The 18,960-nt window shown below is 45.8% G+C and overlaps 1 protein-coding gene across 2 annotated transcripts in view; it reads right to left on the bottom strand.

Moving 5' to 3' along the window:
• BCAS1 (brain enriched myelin associated protein 1) overlaps positions 1-18,960 on the bottom strand; it is a gene marked incomplete at its 5' end in the record, with an annotated part of 68,316 nt that overhangs the window by 29,875 nt on the left and 19,481 nt on the right. The window contains 4 exons of one of the 2 annotated variants that reach the window (XM_080925706.1): positions 708-917; positions 4,913-5,047; positions 7,629-7,673; positions 8,285-8,434. In XM_080925706.1, the coding sequence (XP_080781832.1) occupies positions 708-917; positions 4,913-5,047; positions 7,629-7,673; positions 8,285-8,434 (540 nt within the window). The remainder of the gene's footprint in view (positions 1-707; positions 918-4,912; positions 5,048-7,628; positions 7,674-8,284; positions 8,435-18,960) is intronic. The other variant, XM_080925707.1, reaches the window with a different exon arrangement.

Raw genomic sequence — 18,960 nt, 5'->3', positions numbered from 1 at the left:
CCACTGTTCTGTGCTCAGTGCCAAGTGGCGCAGGATTTGAAGAAGCCACCGAGATAGGTGCTCCCAGTGTGCGAACCCATCCCAGCTTCTCACTCATCTCTTGGAGAAATTTGAACCCGGTCGGGTTCTGAACGTGGGTTACAGTGGGATTTGCTCTGCGCCGATGAGAAACTTCAACCCAGCCACCATTTCTGTGCAAAGCTGCACCTCCTCCACCTTTGTTGCAGACCTCACCCCTCGCCCCTGCTGCCCATACGGTGGACACCCTTATTTTCTAAAATGGGGATCAAGGATCAGCTCAGAAGGTTGTACCTGGACAGAGAGGGGTGAAGACAGAACGTCCCCTCCCCAGGCAGGGTGTGTGCTGAGGAAGCCCAGGTTACCGACCATCCCAGAGGGACAAAAAAGCCACGACACACCACAGCCTTCTGTCACTGACCCAGGTCACTCAAAGAATGAAATTGTAACTCGTTTGTCTCAGTTTCTCTCCCAGAGCACCAGCATACAGCGCGACCCGCGACTCATTTCCCCTCCCCCGGAGTACTTTAGGAGTTCTCAATTCGGTGACAAGTTGAATCATGGTGGAGGAGGAGGAGGAGAAAGATGACGTCTGAGAATCCTCAACATCCGTCGCCCCCACCCCCCGGAAGTAACTCCTGAGCTGCCTCAGCTCCAAGGATCCTTAAACACCTCACAGACAGACTCACCTTCTTCCAAAACAGCTTTCCCAGCGGCAATGAGGTGGGCCCCGCCTTCTCCTTGCTGCCTTCTCTTGGCTCGCTGGCTGTCCCAGGCTGCACCTGACCTGGCGGGCTGGAGCCTTTGGAACTCTTGGTCGTCCCTGGGGTCTCCCGGGGTGTGAAGTTGGCTTTGTCTGACTTGAGATTAGCTGAAGTAGTGGGTGAATTCTCAGTGTCCTGTAAAGTTTTGTTTTTTTTTTTTTTTTTAAGAAGAAAATCGAAACACGAAAAATTTCACACTTTCGAAAAGTAAAAGGTTCTCTGTTAACATAAGTGTGGGCTGGGATCCTGCATGAGGTTAATTTCTTTTTTTTTTTTCTTCCAAATTTTCTGTTCTATGCAAATTTCCATGGTGAAGGTAGCTCTATGTTAAAATCCTTTTGGGAAGGAAGAAATGGGGAGACTTGTTAGTAATGGTGCTGATGTAAGTAACTTGGCAGGGGTAGGTTTTGGAGAGAGGAGGTGTGTTATTAGAAAGTGGAGTTCTGGACTAGCTCTTGGCTCAGTGGGGAAAGAAACTTGCCTACAGCTTGCCTGAAGCCCTGAGTTCAAAACCTAGACACCACATAGTGGAAGTAGAGAACTGACACCTGTGGGTTGTTCTCTGACCTGCACATGTCTGCTGGGGCTTGCATGTGCCTGTATACACTACACTACACACACACACACACACACACACACACACACATTGTACACAACCAATCACTCAGTCCATGTAAAAAGAAAGAAAATAAAGGAAGGGGAGAAAGAGAGAGAAGAAAGGGAAGGGAGAGGGGGGGAGGGGATAGGAGGAACGGAGGGAGAGAGAGAGAGAGAGAGAGAGAGAGAGAGAGAGAGAGAGAGAGAGAGAGAGAGAGATCCTGCCAAGGTCCTTGTCTCTAGTCTTGACCAGGCTGCTATTCACAGACATCTTCTGACTCTGCACACAATCACGCATGCCAGCGTGTGTTTATTTGTCTAAACACTGGTACCTTACCAAGCCACACTGGAAGCTGAGGATGGTAGAGATAATATGTCGGCCACAGGAGTTCTGAATTCTTTCCTCTCACTCCCCACTTTGGAGTGATCCAGGCCACGGAGAAGGCAGAAAAGAGTCTGAACTCCAGTGAAGATCCACAGACCACACTCCTACTCTTCCATACCCTCTCCACAGCACACACACTGCCTCTTCAGAAGGTAAGCACTGGTTCTGCTCCTTCCTCCCCTTCCTTCCCTGTCATCTCTACCCTCCCCTTCCCACCTCCCCCCTCGGCTGTGCTGAGGCCCAGTTGACAGTATCTGATGTTGGTTTTCTTTTTCTCCTTTCTTCCCCTCCAGTTTTTCTTCTCTCTCTCCCCATCCCCAAAGGGCTTCATGTAGCCCAGGCTGGCCTCAGCTCCCTATACAGCCAAGGCTGACCTTGAACTTCTGACCCTCTTCTCTCTAACACACTGTCTCAATTCTGGGAACACAGCTCTGCACTAGATACGCAGCCCAGGCTGGCCTCAGGTTGGTTACATGGCCAATAAAGATCACATGTCAGGGGTTGGAAGCAGGTATAACCAGAGTGGGCTCAATTTCGAATTGTTTGGGTTCCCCCACTCTGTCCTAGAGGAAGGCCTCTCAGTGAACCTGAGAGTATTTTTCCTTCTGAGGACAACAGAATAAAAACAAGAGAGAGAGAGAAAAAAGAAACCACACTCACAGAGGTACAATGACAATGACCAATGGCTGCTTAATTGAGTGTGGAAGCATTTGGGATGGTCGCCATATTTTCATTTACATCTGAATGGGAAAACACCAAATTTCAATCAGGGCACAGATCAACAACCCTAAAGCTTGTGTGCCTGGGTTACAGAATCCCAGAAGACAGGTGTACTGTCTGGTTTTGTGCCAACTTGACACAAGCTGGAGTTATCACAGAGAAAGGAGCCTCCCTTGAGGAAATGCCTCCAGGAGATCCAGCTGTCAGGCATTTTCTCAACTAGTGATCAAGGGGGGAGGGGCCAGCCCATTGTGGGTGGAGCCATCCCTGGGCTGGTAGACCTTGGTTCTATAAGAAAGCAGGCTGAGCAAACCAGGGGAAGCAAGCCAGTAAGTAACATCCCTCCATGGCCTCTGCATCAGCTCCTGCTTCCTGACCTGCTTGAGTTCCAGTCCTGACTTCCTTTGGTGATGAACAGTAATGTGGAAGTATAAACTGAATAAACCCTTTCCTCCCCAACTTGCTTTTTGGTCATGGTGTTTTGTGCAGGAATAGAAACCCTGACTGAGATAACAGGAAACCTCCTTTAATGCTTTAAGGGTCTGGATTTCACTCTCTTCCAAATGAGCCACTGATATTGGGAAGCAGTAGAAATGATGGACCCTGGGTGAGCTGGGCATGGTGGGAAGATGCTACAGATGTGAAACTCAGTGATACGTGAAATCAATGTCAAGATGCAGGGCTGATGTGAGGTAAAGAGAGTCACACATGCGTACAGAGGGAGACTTCTCAAACACTCAAGGCCTCCCCTCCCAAGCACGTAATATATAGCCCAGGCTGGTCTCAAATCTGGGGTGATCCTCCTGCCTCTGTTTCGTAGGTTCTGGGATCATAGGCACTACTATGTCTATAAGGCTGCACTACATTTTAATATTTTTTTAGAAAATGTATGTGGGTGTGTGTGTGTGTGTGTGTACACACTTGAGTCCAGTGCCCTCATAGGTCAGAAGAAGATGTTGGATGCCCTGGAGCTGTTACTTCAGACATCTGTGAGGAGCACTGGGAACTGAACTCAGATCCTCTGAAGGAGCAGTGAGTGCCCCTAACCACTGAGCCTTCTCTCCAGACCTCAAGGCCACTTTTTCATGTTCCTTTCTTCCTTTCTGCAATACCTATCTTTCTCTCCTTACAGAACAAAATAAGCCTTTAGGGAAATTGAAGGTGGCCTTGTGTTATTTGCATATGCAAATGTGGATTCTGCTCTGTGGGTGTGCTGTGGAAAATTTTATTTGTATTCACGCTCCTGGGATTTGACAAGATGGAGCTGGGAACTTTTTTTTTTTTAAGATTTATTTATTATATGTAAGTACACTGTAGATGTCTTCAGACACACCAGAAGAGGGCATCAGATCTTATTACAGATGGTTGTGAGCCACTATGTGGGTGCTGAGATTTGAACTCAGGACCTCTGGAAGAGTAGTCAGTGCTCTTAACTGCTGAGCCATCTCTCTAGCTCGGGAACTTTTTTTAAAAGACAAAAAACAGGTTCACTAACTTTGGTGTACAATGGTTAATATTTTAAAAAGGAATTCTAAGCATTTGGCCCCAACTCAGATATCCTTTGAATCAATGGTTTTTAGACACAGACTGTGTCTTCCTTCCACTAGGAAGAGCTTGTCTCCAAAGCTGAGCCCATGCCATCCAATGCCATTGGCTCTGCCTTCATCCACGGCTTTCCTGTACTTGGTGCCTATGTGGCTCAGTATGAACTCAGTCAACAGAGGGAGCAGGTGAGGTGATGACAGGAAGGTAATTGTTATTGTGGGGTCAGAAGAGAATTTCCCAAAGCGTAGGTGGCATACCATAACTTTACAACCAGGATACAAAGCAAAACTCAAATAGTGTTCTTTCTCTTCTGACTTCCCAATCATTTAATAACTTTCTGCAGAAGAGTCTGCTGGTGGGATGGCTCTAATAGTCTCCACCAGCCAGTGCCTTCCTAGGAAAAGTCCGGAGGACACTGGATTCAAAGCTCTATATAGATAAGCTAGAAAGTTACTTTTAATTAACCACATAAATGGTCATTTTCCTCTTAGGAAAAATGATTATGGTTTCCTCATATAGTAGGATAGGAACCTTTTTTTTTAAACACAAGCATAAATAGGAATAGTCAATTTTAGTATAAAAACACCAAGTGATTAATTAATAGTATGTTTAAGTAAAGTTGATGAAGGTATGTATGCCAACAACTGATATCTGGGAAACACTGGGTGAGAATTTCAGAACCCTGCTTCACACTCGGAAGGAGCCAGTCTTTTGTTTATAGCTATGGGAACTTAAATGCCCAAATTTCAGGTCTCAGCATCTTCAGTTACCTCCCACTGATCATAGCCACTCAAGGCTTGGGATCTCCCGATGAGGTGCTGGATCCTAAGCATCAGAGTGAAGAACAGGGTCCTTTTCCCTCCTGGTATGAGGAGATACAGACCTTGTGCCTAAAGAACTTTCTAAAGGAGAGTCCTAGCCTGGGGCTGTCCAGGCGTTTCTTCTTGCTTTTAGCCTGTGTCTCCGACATCTTCTGCCCGGCGTGTCCATCACAGACACTGTCTGCCTTGGTTGCCTTCTGGACAACATCAGGCACAGCTTAGAGATTTGCTTTTATACAAACCCACACGTCTCTTCTGTATGTTCAGACACTGTGACATTTAGCTACTAGTATGTCACTCACATCTCCCAAACACAAGCAAAGCATCATGGGAATACTCATCTCCCAACTGCAAAGCACCATGGGGATACTTACCTTTTTAAAGTTCTCAAAAACAACTCGCTAAACAGTATATTCAGAGTCAATCTCAAGCACACATTAGCTTTTTTTTAAAAACAGGGTCACCTAAATAAATGATCCAAATCAATACATCTCAGAATCCCATCTCCAACCCCTTATCCCTATTTACTTAAGACAGTAGCATATTAAGCTGTGACCACATGACTTAAAACATCAAATGAAACATAACCAAATCCAAAAAATACCACTGCAAACTGGACAGCTTTAAATATGTAAATGACATTGTCACCTGAGAAAGAAAGAAAGAAAAAAAAACCACCTGCAGGCAAGGGATGTTTTTGTGTCTTGATTTTGTTTTCTTGGTTAAGTGTGGTGGTAACCAAATGATTTTCAGCCCCAAACCAATTTCCTTCATGGAAATAGTATCACCTACAAACATTTTGAGTGACTTCTACATGGGCAGATTTCCCAGGCAAAGGAAGTTTCTGTTGTGAACCAATTTTTTGAGCCAAAATGGGAGGGGATAGGAACTCAGCTACAATCACTACAAGCTGTTGACTCAAGTTACAAATGCTGTGAGACTTTTCATGAACTATGGAGTACTTTAGCAGTCACCCAGGTGGTTGGAGAGATGGTTCAGCAGTTAAGAGCACCAGCTGCTCTTCCAGAGGTCCCAGGTTCAGTTCCAAGCACCCACATAGTGGCTCACAACCTCCTACAACTTCTGTTCCAGATCAGATGGTCTCTTCTGACCACCATGGGCACTGTATGCTTGTGGCTCATTTACACACAAAACACCCCCCAATAGGGACCTTTTAGTCCTCTAAATGGGACAATGAGACTTTATCAACAAGATCTGCTCTATGGGGACCACATCAGCACTGTGGATCACCTAAACAGAAAGAATCAGGTCACTTGGGAAGCCACCCAACCACCCACATCCTCCACAGCTGACAGCCCAGTGTGCTGAGTACGGAGTTCCAGGGACTGAAAAGCACAGAAACAAGAGAGAAACACTGTGACCCAACCATTCACTGGTGTTGACCTTAGCTGCCTCATTGCAAATGAGTACTTTCAGGAATCTGTTTTTCAAGGGGAGAAGAGAATTCTAGAAGATTCGATCGATCCGCTATCTGATTTTGGCAGATACGGCTGACTATATTCTAACATAACGCTACAGTTTGCAAGGCACTGTGGCACCTTCCCTCAACCCTGCATCTGGTAGACAAACTTAATTGGAGACTTGGTTTTGGATAAGTTAGGATCACACAGCCACCATGTTGAAGACCCGAAGCTCAAACGCAAACTTTCCAGGTAAAATAAAGGGCGTTCCCTCCATCCCTGCTACAGTTTCACACTCAGTAGATGGGGGCTGGGTAAGCTATTTACTGCATCCCTGTTCCCATCAAACTACTCCTACTGGACACTTATCTCTTTCTGCTTAAACTGCCTCTGGGTTTCTGGAATTTAAGCCGCACGTTCTATTACAGGCCACGAGTCCTGCCACATGGAAGAAAAAGCATCTGTAACTTGGTTATTTCATCCCAAGTTTACTTAGAGAGGTCCACACGTGTAGCCTGTAAACTTCCAGGCTCAGCAGAGTCCCGTCTTCCCCCAGGCCCTTCACAGCAGACATCCAGTGGCAACTATTATAGTTCAACACTGTCTTGCTGTAGAGATCTGCTGTTCAAGTAATGTGAAAATGGAGAACACATTAACAGCCCCAGAAATAGAGTTTCTGCCTAGAGACTTCAGGGAAAGTCTCAGAAAAAACAAACAAACAAACAAACAAACAACAAATATAAAACCAAAACCAAAATGATATTTCCTTATTTCCTTTTCTCAGCACGATGTGGAAAAAGAAAATGACAGTAAGTTAGGGGTAATTTGTATCTCTATTGTATATTTAACGATTGGCTATTGTGACATTCTTTAGCTGGAGCTATTCTATCGTGTTCAAGACAGGGTCTCACTGTATAGCTCTGGCTATCCTAGAACTCACTCTGTAGACCAGGCTGCTCCGAAACTCACAGAGATCCACCTGCCTCTGCCTCTGCCTCCAAAGTGCTGGGATTTAAAGGCATGTGCCACTATGCCCAGCTAAAATGTTTACTAAAATGCCATTAACCAGGGCAGGGTAGCTAAGTGGGTTGAGGGCTTGCCTTCCAGGCAAGATGCTCTGGATCTAGTTCCCCAGCACTATGGAAACAAAGCAAACAAAACCATAGCCATAACCTAAGGCACTTTAAGGACAATCCATCAGCACTATTGAATTTCTAAGTAGATTCATATAGTGCATATATTAGCGTAGACTGTTCATGATATGTATACCATCCAACACACACTCACACACAAATGACAACCCAATTCTCTGCTTAAACCCTGACACACACACACACACACACACCCAGGTGCCTACCGTGTCTTCTGGGTCCTTCTTTGTTTCAGTTTTGTTAGGCGAAACCTGAAAAGTTTGAGAAATGTAGATGTTAAAAAAAAAATGTCTCTTGAGGGTGACTTTTGTTTTAGACAAACAGACTCTTCAGGGTGGTCCCGTTTACCACGCTGAAAGGTGGGGAACTAAACCGCACTTCAGCTGAGTAAAGAGCTGAGCATCTCAAATCAATATTTTATTCTATAATGGATTAGGTTTTAGGGATTCACCAAGAGTTTGACCACGTTCAAAGTCGACTCCCAGAGGGCCACCTGTGTTCTGTTAGTCCAAACACGGTACCTGTGCCACATCCTGCCGACTTCTTTCGCATTTTACCTTTTGAAGACAGAGTGATATTTGCGTGCGATGCAAACACATGGGACACCAGTTACTGATGGGTCCCATTACAACACAGCTCTTATCCCACAGTTAAGACCCCCACCCCCATGCTCTTGTCACGACCTCCCACTCTAAACCTTTGTCACTGACAGACAGATGAATGCAGCTCCCTTAGAAGGAAGAAACTTTGTCTCATGACCCCAGAGACAATCTTGGTACCCCAACAGTCAAGTATGCTTGATTCTTAGAATTAGACACAGAGACAATGACATTGAGGAAGAAAAACAGTGGCCACTACTTACTAGTGTCTTGAAGAAGCTCATGATGGAGCTACTGTTCTCTGTGGTGTCTACCACCTGGGGGTCCTTCTTCGTGGTCCCCAGCACCTCTGGATCCCCAGGGACAGAAAGACTGTCAACTTCTTGTCCTCTCTCCTCGCTGTCAACTATGTCCTGGGGACAGAACAGACTTTTCACAGTTGCAGCTCCTTGGATGTGGACTGGCAAGAGTCTTCCTTTTAGTGTACACCCCTCTCTTCCTTATCCCCTAATTCCAGCCATAGCTCTCCTGCCCACGGCCGTGCAGGACAATCGGGAACTTATGAGAGCCCTTCTCTCTCCCCCTCCTCCTCTTGCTAACACATTCATCACAGTTGGTAGGAGGGATATTGTTTGGAGCCAGAGGATAACAAACCCAGCAGCACATATCGCATCCAAAACAAAACCCCTTTTCTCTCAAGTCTGCAAGGAGGGTCAGAGAAGCCAAGTTTTCCATCTTTACAGTCTCCGAGTCTAATGTTCTGTACGTTAGGCCAGAGATGGCTCTGTGGGAATTTCCCATAATCCCTGCACAGTCCAATCACGTCAACAACAATAACAATAACAAGTCATTTCCCAGTAATGGCTCAGCTTTGGGGTGTGAAGTTTGTTGGTTCCTGGGAAGTGGCTGGGAACTGAGCTCCTTCCTGGCTCCATTTTCACTATGATGTCGAGCCAAGACTGTCATCCATCTAGACCATGACGGCCATGACTCTTGCCTGGTTTACTAGTTCCCAGAAGCCTCACTCACTCCATTGTTTCATGTCTCATTAGCCTCCAGCTCCTTCCCATGACACCCATGACTTTAGAGTCAGCCCCAACTCTGACATGGCCTCCCTAGTGTCTGATTCCTCTTTCTCTGTTCTTTCTGGCCTGTTTGTTTGTTTGTTTTAGAGTTTCTCCAAAATACCATGCTACAAATTATTTCCAACTTCATGGCTCTGGAATCCTCTGCCCCTCTGGGTGCCTGGGGCTATTTGCATTCATTCTCCACGTCCTATTTTAGAATGTTTAAAAATTTAAGTGTGTGAAAAGTTTGGACCCAAAATTTATCCTGTCCATGAGAAATTCAGGAATGGGGGCTGAAGTAAAGACTAAGGGACTAGACAAGCAATAACTGGTTCAATTAGAGAGTCATCCCATGGGTAAGCATGACTTATGCTTGCAGACAGAGGAGTCTAACACGGCTGTGCTCTGAGAGGCTCCACCCAGCAGCTGACTTAGATGGATGCAGAAACCCACAGCCAGAGACTTATGGAAGAGTTGGGAGAAGGAATGAGAGCCCGAAGGGGATAGAAACTTCACAGGAAGACCAAAAGTCAACTGACCTGGACCCTTGGGGCTCTCAGAGACCAACCCACCAACCAAAGAGCATCCAGGGGCTGGACCTAGGTTCCTCCCCACCCCTGCACATATGTAGTAGACTGGCAACTTCATCTTCATATGGGTCCCCCAAGAACTGGAGTTGGGGCTGTCCCTAAAGCAGTTGCCTGTCTGTGGAACACATTTCCCTGACTGGGCTGCCTTGTCTGGCCTCAGTGCGAGAGGTTGCACCTAGAGACTTGATGGGGGATAACTGGGGGTCTCCACACACAGAAGAAGGGGAGGAGGATGAGGGAGGGATTGTGGGAGGGGAAGGTCTGGAGCGGAGGCAGCAAGGAGGATATAAAGTGATGTGTGTGCATATGTGTGTATGTATGTGCATGCATGTTTGTGAGCAGGCATATGTGAATGTACATGTGTGTATGCGCATGCGTGTGCATGCATGTTTGTGAGTAGGGATATATGTATATGTTTGTGTGTGTGTGTGTGTGTGTGTGTGTATGAATATGTGCATGTGAGTGCTGTTGCCCATGGAGGGCAGAAGAGGGTATCAGATCAGCTGGAGGTGGAGTAGCAGGCAGTTGTGAGCTGTTTGATGCTGACTTCTGGGAACCCATCTGGGGTCTGCTCTGAGAAAATATGAACTGTTAGGGGCTTAGCCATCACCCCCACTCCCAGTCTTAAGTGTTACCTCTTGCAGGGGTCCATCCCTCAAACTCCAACAAAGGCCTCTTCCCACGCCCCAGTATCTTCACCGAGTTAATTCATCTCAGCCCCTCTATCCGTGCTCTGCCCCAAGGCCAGCGTCTCCACAGGGACAGAGGCTGCATTCATTTTCTCCTGTGCTGTTTCTTAGGAGGGGCAGTGAGGCCACAAAAAGGCTTTTTAACAATTCTGTAGTTTAAACACTTAGTGGAAGCACAGACAGAATAAAAACTTCATGTAAGGGCTGGAGAGAGAGGTCAGCATCAAGAATGCTAATAACCTTGCAGAGGACCCTGGTTTCGTTCCCAGCACACACATCAGGTGTCTCCCAATCACCTGTAACCCTAGTTTTGGGAATCCAACTTTCTCTCCTGTGGGTGCTTGCATGCATGTAGTATACACAAACCCACACAGCATTGTAAACGTGTGTATAAATGAATAAATAATTTCTGAAAATGTTATATGAACTTGCTTTTCTCGCATAACAAGAGGACAGAGGTGGTGTCCCATTGGCAAGTGCACCCTGCCTTTGTCACAGTGTGTCACCTGTGGTATTTGTTCTGCTACTCTGATGCCTTTGTTTATTGTCTGGCATCCTTAATTATGGTGTTTGTGGTTGTACATTTTGGATGGTATAAGCATCTCACAGTTTTCCTTGTGGGTGTGCAGGTAGAGGTCAAAGGTCAACCTTCAGGTGCTGGTTCTCACAGTCCACCTAGTTTCTGAGGCAGTCTCTCTTGTTTCTGTGGCTGAATACCCCAGGCTAGCCCATGGATGTCTGAGCAATTCTCTTGCCCCTGCCTCTTATTTCTCACAGGAGAGTGAGATTATAGACACACGCTGCAAAATTCAGCTTTTACGCGGAACTGGGAATCGAACTCAGGTGGTCAAGCTCCTGTGGGAAGCGTTTTTACCCTCTGAGCCGTCTCCTTAGACCACACTTTTATTTAAGCCCTCACTGCTCTACTTCCTTTTGCAAATTACCAGAGTGAAGTTTACAGGTCAAAAGTTAAGCAAACTTTATAAATGGGTATTTCTGCCAGACAGGGGAAGGTTACAGCAGGCTCCCTGCAGCTCTGATCCTGCAGGCAGCTCTGTGCATCTGTCCGCAGTGTTGGTAGAGCAGGTGACACCTGTAATGTGCCCAGGACAGACAGGGCCAGAGGTCCTGAGAAGGGACAGCCAGCCAAAAACTTAGTTTGCAGCTCCAAGATAGAATAAGTCTTACTCCACAATTACCTGGTCCAGACATCATCTCCCTTTATTACTATCCCTTACACGCACGCACACACAGGCACACACACATATACAGAGTCACACATACATGTACACAGAGACACACACACACATACTCACACATGCACTCACACACATGCACAAAGACTTACACACATACACAAACACTCCCACCAACACATACTCACACAGAGACACACATACACATACACACACACCACACATACATACATACACATGCACACAGAGACTCACATACATTCTCACTGCCACACACTCCCACACACACATGCTCACAGAGACAGACACCCACACTCACACACACACACACACACACACACACTCACACACATGTTCGTGTATAATCTCTTCCTTCACCCCCAGGTGTCTCCCCCCCCCCCAGCCAATGCTTCTGGCTTCCTGCCGTGAGACAGATGGAAGGGACCCCCTTTGCTTCTAGATGAGTTTTCTCAGTGTCCGGGGTGTGAGCTTCTAGGAGCCCACAGGAGATCTGCCATCTCTACCGATTTTGACCACTTCCTCCTGCAGTGGAGGGTAAACCCAACAATCCTAGATCAGATTTTGGCCTCTCCTCTTGGTAGTTTCTGGAAACCCAGGATGAACCAACATGGCCTGAAGGTCTCAAACCTAAGAGGTTTAGTTAGAGGAATAAACAATTTTTAGTTAGAGGAATGAACAATTTTTATATTTTATGAGCTATTATCAGTTAGTCAAGATTACTAGTCATAACACACCGTTATTCATCATGGAAGTGATATGACAGTCCTAAAAACTTATTTTAAAAGAATTATTTATTTTATGTATGTAAGAACATCTCTGTCTTCAGACACACCAGAAGAGTGCATCAGATCCCATTACAGATGGTTGTGAGCCACCATGTGGTTGCTGGGATTTGAACTCAGGACCTCTGGAAGAGCAGTCAGTGCTCTTAACTGCCGAGCCACCTCTCCAGCCCCCTAAAAACTTTTTTTAAAGATCTGTTTGTGTGTCTGAGCGTTTTTCCTGCATGTGTGCATGTGTACCACACGCCTGATGCCAAGGGAGGTCAGAAGAGGGTGTCAGATCTTCTGAGACTGGAGTTATAAACAGTTGTGAGCTGTCGTGTAGGTACAGGGTATTAAACCCTCCGCCTCTAGAAGAGTAACTGGTGCTCTTAAATGCTGAGCCATTATTCTCACCCTTCAAAGTTACTTTTACTTGCCAGTTTGATACAGTCTAGACTCACCTAGGAAGAGGTGTCAAATTAGATACTGCCTTAGATCAGCTCAGCCTGTGGTTGTGTCTGTGCAGATTACCTTAGTAGTGGAAAGCCTGTCTACTGTAGGTGGCACCATTCCCTGGAAAGGGCATCCTTGATTGTGTAAGAAGGGGGACTGCAAGTTGGACACGAGCATGCATGCATGTTTAATTGATGTTAATTTAATTCAAGGCTTCTTCCCTTAACACGGTCAGTCACTTGAAGAGAAAGGGGAAAGGGGGTTGTTTTGCTCACAGAGCCAGGTCACAGTGGGACAATGCAGTATACAAACCGCTGTATAAGTAAGTGCACCGAAATAACTTTGGGCCATTTAATCCAGATGTTACAATCGGCAGCTGCTCAGACTCAGGAGATAAGGTTGCTGGCCCAAAGTCACATGGACGTCCAGACTTCATCACCCTTGACATTACAGACCTTCTGCACTACCGGCCCAGCCCAAATGATGTCATGTGAGCAGTAAATAAAATTCAACTTTGTAAACCCCGAGGGTGAGACCAATAGATTCACAAAGAGTGTCCGTAAATACACACTTGATTCTGAATTCCCCCAACATGATATACCTTAAACACTTTAAGCTTTGGCCTTCCAATTTGTCTAAGCCACATCACTTGGACTTCTTGAACAGAGGATATCGTCTCCCGGTTGTCAGGACTCGCACAAACCTGTTATCTCGATCTCCCAGAAATGGTCCAAAGCATTTTACAGGAAAGAAAACTGAGGCTATGCAGTGACCACATATTCTCAGTAGCACTGGTTAGCTGCCTTGTGTTCATGCCTCCTGTGACAGAGGGACCCACCAGAACATGTCGGGCAGGTTCCTGCCGGGGTTAGTGGCACATGAGCTCCTGCTAGCCAGGGATGTTCCACCTCACTTCCTTCAAGTCTTTGCCAACTGTGACATTTTTATTGAACTCCTTCCTTACTGCTCTGCTTTAGATCGCAACAGCTCCATCCAGTACACCCCGGGTTCTAATTTTCTTATTTTCCTAGGACAGTCCACTCTCTTGTTGGTCTTTCCTCCTGCAGGGAATTGTAATAAGCATGTCTGGAGATAGTTTTGACTTTGTGATGGAGGATCCAACTGGCACTTAGTAGGCAGACACTAGGAACAACGCCAAGCATGCCCTCCAACACACAGGATGGGGGAGTCCTGACTGGGCATCACACAGCAGCAAGGCGACTCATTCATTTCCCTGTGCCTCTTTCCCCTCTAGAATAGGAAGGAAGCTTTGTTCTTTTCTACAGTGCACATAACTTTCGAGGCAAATGCTCAAAAAGAATGGGTGAATGAGCAAGTGAATGATTTGGTCCAAGTAAGACCAGCATCATTCTTTTTTTTATTAAGGAATACCCTGGCTAGTTTCCAAAATCACAACCTACTCATTGGGCTTCATCCAATGTAAGAGATCCCATCTTAGTTTCTTTTCCTATAGCTGTGAGGAAAATACTCTGACAAAATCAACATAAAGGAGACAGGGTTTCTTTTAACTGAAAATTCCGGTCATAGTCTGTCATAGTAGAGCAGTCAAGGCATCAGAAGTATGAAGCATCTAGCTGATTCCATTAAATATGAAGGCAGAAGAAGAGGGTAATGAATGCATACATATCAGAACTCACCTGCCTAGGGAATGGTGTCACCCACAGTGGTCAGTTCTTCCCACCTCAACTAACATAAGGTAATTCCTATCAGACATGCCTAGAGGATCATCTCCCAAGTGATTCTAACTTTTGTTAAATTAACAACACTGTCTTAGTCATTATTCTATTACTGTGAAGAGACATTATAACCAAAGCAACTCTTATAAAGAAATCATTTAATTGTGGATGGCTTATAGTTTTAGAGGTTATCCCATTACCATCATAGTGAAGAGCATGGCAGCATGCAGGCAGACATGGTGCTTGAAAGCTACTGAGAGTTCTATATCCTGAACCACTGGTAGTGGAAAAAGAAAGATTGGCTGGGCCTGGGTATGGGCTTTTGAAACCTCAAATCCCATCATCAGTGACACATTTCCTCCATCAAGGCCACACCCACTCCAGCAAGGCCACACCTCCTAATCCTTATAATCCTTTCAAACAGTTTGACTCCTTAGTGACTAAGATTTTAAATACATGCACCTATGGGGAGCATTCTTATTCAAACCACCACAAACACTATCATAGTTCTGTCCTGTGGAATATCTAGAATATATAATAAATTCTTAACATGGTTCAGAGCACCAGCTGCTCTTCCAGAGCATGGTTCCCAAATATATGATGGCTCACAATCATCCTTAACTCCAGTTCCAGGGGATCCGGTGTTCCAGGGTCCTCATCTGGTCTCTGTGGCAAAGCACTCATACATGTAGAATAAAAATATAAATTAAAAGAACTTGCTGCTAAGCCCAATGAGTTAAGTTGAATCTCTGCTACTAACGTGGTAGAAGAGAAGTCACTTCCATAGATGTCCTCCACACATGCTCCATATCACACGCACACAAAAAATAAATATACTTGATACGAACTAAAAAACAAAACAAAATAACCCAGAACGAGTTAGTACAATGTCCCCACCAGAACAGCTAAGGTAAAAGCAGTGATGACACTGGCTGCTGACAAGGATACAGAGAAACTGAGTGCTCACGTGTGGTTGAAAGAAATGCAAAGCGAAGCAGTCGTGATGGGGGCATCTCTTAGCAATTTCTTTGTGACGACAAGAGAGCGTTCAACTTCAGTGCTGCTGGCTTCAACAAGTGTGGCCAGCAACCTGCTCCCCCACCAGCCTTTCTTTCCTTCTCCCCTTCTGTTGCCACACTCCCTTGTTGCTCCCTCTTTCCGCTTCTTAAAAATATCTTTGAGTGGGACAGCAAGGTGGCTCAGTGGGTACCAAGTCACTTGTCAGTAAAGCCTGTCAATCTGAATTTGGTTCTCAGGACCCATACGGTAGAAGTGAACTGGCTCTTAGATCCATCCATCCATCCATCCATCCATCCATCCATCCATCCAGCCAGCCATCCATCCATCCATCCATCCAGCCAGCCAGCCAGCCATCCATCCATCCAGCCAGCCAGCCAGCCAGCCAGCCAGCCAGCCATCCAGCCATCCATCCATCCATCCATCCATCCAGCCAGCCAGCCAGCCAGCCAGCCAGCCAGCCAGCCATCCAGCCATCCATCCATCCATCCAGCCAGCCAGCCAGCCAGCCATCCATCCATCCATCCATCCATCCATCCATCCATCTATCTATCTATCTATCTATCTATCTATCTATCTATCTATCTATCTATCTATCTACCTACCTACATATACTTGTTTCTGACCTCCACATGCACGTGTCTGAGCACACACATACACACAAATAAATTCAATTTTTAAAATGGTATCTTTATTTATTCTTCGACAATTTCACACATCTATGTAATGCATCTTGCGATGTCTATCCCAAGGCCCCCGACCCCGATACAGACCCCTCCATCTGCCTTGTTCTCTTTTATGTTGTTTCACTGAGTCCAGCTGCCTGCTGAAATGGTCGCCGATTTTACTGTTGTCCTGAGGGTCTGGCTTGAGGAACCACGGCTTCCATGAGTTGTGAGGGCGCGGTCATGTCATGTCCAGAACACAGGATCTTATGGCTCCCTCCCTACACTCCATCTCTTACACTCTCCGTCTTGTCCTCCTCAGTGGTCCCTGAGACTTGGGGTGGGGTAGATGCCCCATGTACGATTGATCTCTCAACACTCACTCTCTACACCTTAATTTGTTGTGAGTCTCTATGTTGCTGTCTCTGCATTCTGATGCAAACAGAAACTTCTTGGGCCAAGGTTGAAGACAGCAACAGTGTACTCATATACATAAAATGAATAAATTAATTAAAAAATAAGGAATTGTCTAGATGTAGATGACCTTTGGGTGTGTCAGTTGCGGTAACCTCTCCAACCCAAATAAGCCCATGCAAAGAAAACACAACTCAGTTAATATGAATACAAGCTGCACGCCTAGACTGGGCAGATCTACCACCACACTGCTCTGTTCCCCAGCTATGAGATCCCTTAGAACTGGGTTTCTCCAGGCCGTGTTCTTCAGCTCCATCTTCCTTCCACCTCCTCTCTCTCCTCTTCTCTCTCCTTCTTCCTTCTCCCTCAAAGTTTTCAGTTCCTCTTTCCCTTTCCCTGCCCAATCACCCAGCTAGAGCCTTTATTTTACAAGGTAAAATGGGGAGAAGGTTTTGATGAAGTCATCTGAGTATGTGATTAACTCCTTGTCCTAGGCAGCCCTTCTTGGGAAAGTGGAATTAGCATTAAAATACAAACAGCACCAGGGCAATCCACAAGTTTCTGTGGAGGATTATTTTGATGGATTTATTTTGATGTAGGAAGATGTGGCTCCCTGTGTGCCCCACCATTCCTTAGGCTGAGCACTGGACTGCTTAAGACTAGAGAACTCTCTCAGTAACTAACCGGCTGAGCTCCAGCCCCGACTTCCTGAAAATGATGGGCTTTAACTCAGAATTGTGAACTACAATAAAACCCTTTTCATCTAAGTTGCTTTTTTTTTTTTTTTTTTTTTTTTTGTCAAAATAGTTTAGTGCAGCAACAGAAATACAACCAGAGCAGTCTATAAAATGCAAAGGTTAAATACCTTCTGTGACTAGAGCAAACATAATAATCATCTCTAGGGTCAAAGTCAATGAGCCTGGGGGTCAGCTCCAGCTCTTGGGCCAAGAGTTTCCAGCTCAAATCAGCTGTGTGCTTCTTGCAGGACCATCTTTGTCCTTAACCTCAACTGTGTCCTTACTACAATTAAATCTACTAATAAGGTTCCCAGAACACTCTAGAAGTGTTCTTCCAGAAATGTCCAGAAACGCCTCTCAAGCAAACAGGTGAGGGTAACTATTCCCTGTGTCGGAAGCTTAAGCGTTTTCTTCCCTGTCTGTTGGCTTCAAAGAGCAAACTGGAAGGAGCTGTGGAGAAAATCATCCTCATCTGGTCAGTTGAGAGCTGCCTCTGCCTCACTGCAGCAAGGTTTTCAATGAGGAAGCCTGTCTGTGATTCCCTTCCCTCTCCCTCTGACAAGTGCCAGTTAATCCTTAGCCAGCTCAGTAGGGTCTTGGGAACAGGACCAGGGCAGCCAAAAGCTTGACTAGAGCTGACTTCGTTTAGGACGAGAACCAAGGATGGAGCGAGAGGAAGGCGCTGAAGGCAATAGAGCAATCAGCAATCGGCTCCTTTCCATCCTTGCAATCTCTTAGAAATCGGAGCTGGGTGCTACCCGGGATCAAAGGGGAGGTGACGAATCTGTCTTTCCTCTCCCCGGGGACGCTAGAACAGCACCGAGGGTTTCATCTGCCAGGAAACCCCTCTCTTACTCCCCTTTCTTCTCCCGAGAGCAGAGACACCTACAAGAAGCCCGTAGATTCAGGAGAAAAAGACGTTTGGTTCGTTCTAGGAGACTAAGGAATTCAAAAATGTATTACCAACGTAGGGTTTGTTTTTGTTTGTTTGACTGATTGCTTTTATTTTGCCACGGTTCCTATCCTTATTCACACCAGCTAATAAAAATGCATTCTTGTGTTTTAAACCCAGGGCGGGACTGGGAAAGAATGCAATTGAAGCAATCCAGGAAATGTCAATCAAGAAAGGGCGCCAAAAGCTGCCGCTGTCGCATAGTGCTGGAGACAGGTTTGTTTGGGAAAAAAAAAAAAAGCCTGTGTTGTTTCAGAGATAGGAATTGCCACACAAGGTCTGGATCGCTGCGTTTGGGAACCAAGGAGAGAGAAAACCGTTCCTTCTGGTCAGAAAGGGATGCAGATGTCCCTTCTGGTCAGAAAGGGATGCAGATGTCCAGTGCGACTCTGAATGCTCTGGTCTCACAGCGCCACCTACCGGATAAATAGGGGAAATATTGGCTGTGTTTCTGTTTTGTTTCGTGTTTTTCTTGTGTGACACAGACAAGCCAGGCTTGGCATCTCATGTCTGTAATTCCAACAGTTGGGAAGCATGTGCTTGGGGCCAATTTAGGCTATATTGCAGTGGCTTTCTTGATCCCCTTCCAAATGGAAAAAAAACCCCCACACACCCAAAAAGAGAAAATATAGAGGAATAAACAAATGGAGAAAACTCACATCCACGGAGTCATTATG

Source organism: Micromys minutus (assembly GCF_963924665.1).
Source record: "Micromys minutus genome assembly, chromosome: 11".
Taxonomy (NCBI): domain Eukaryota; kingdom Metazoa; phylum Chordata; class Mammalia; order Rodentia; family Muridae; genus Micromys; species Micromys minutus.
Note: the sequence above shows the minus strand (reverse complement) of the source record. Positions and strands in the feature narration are given on the sequence as shown.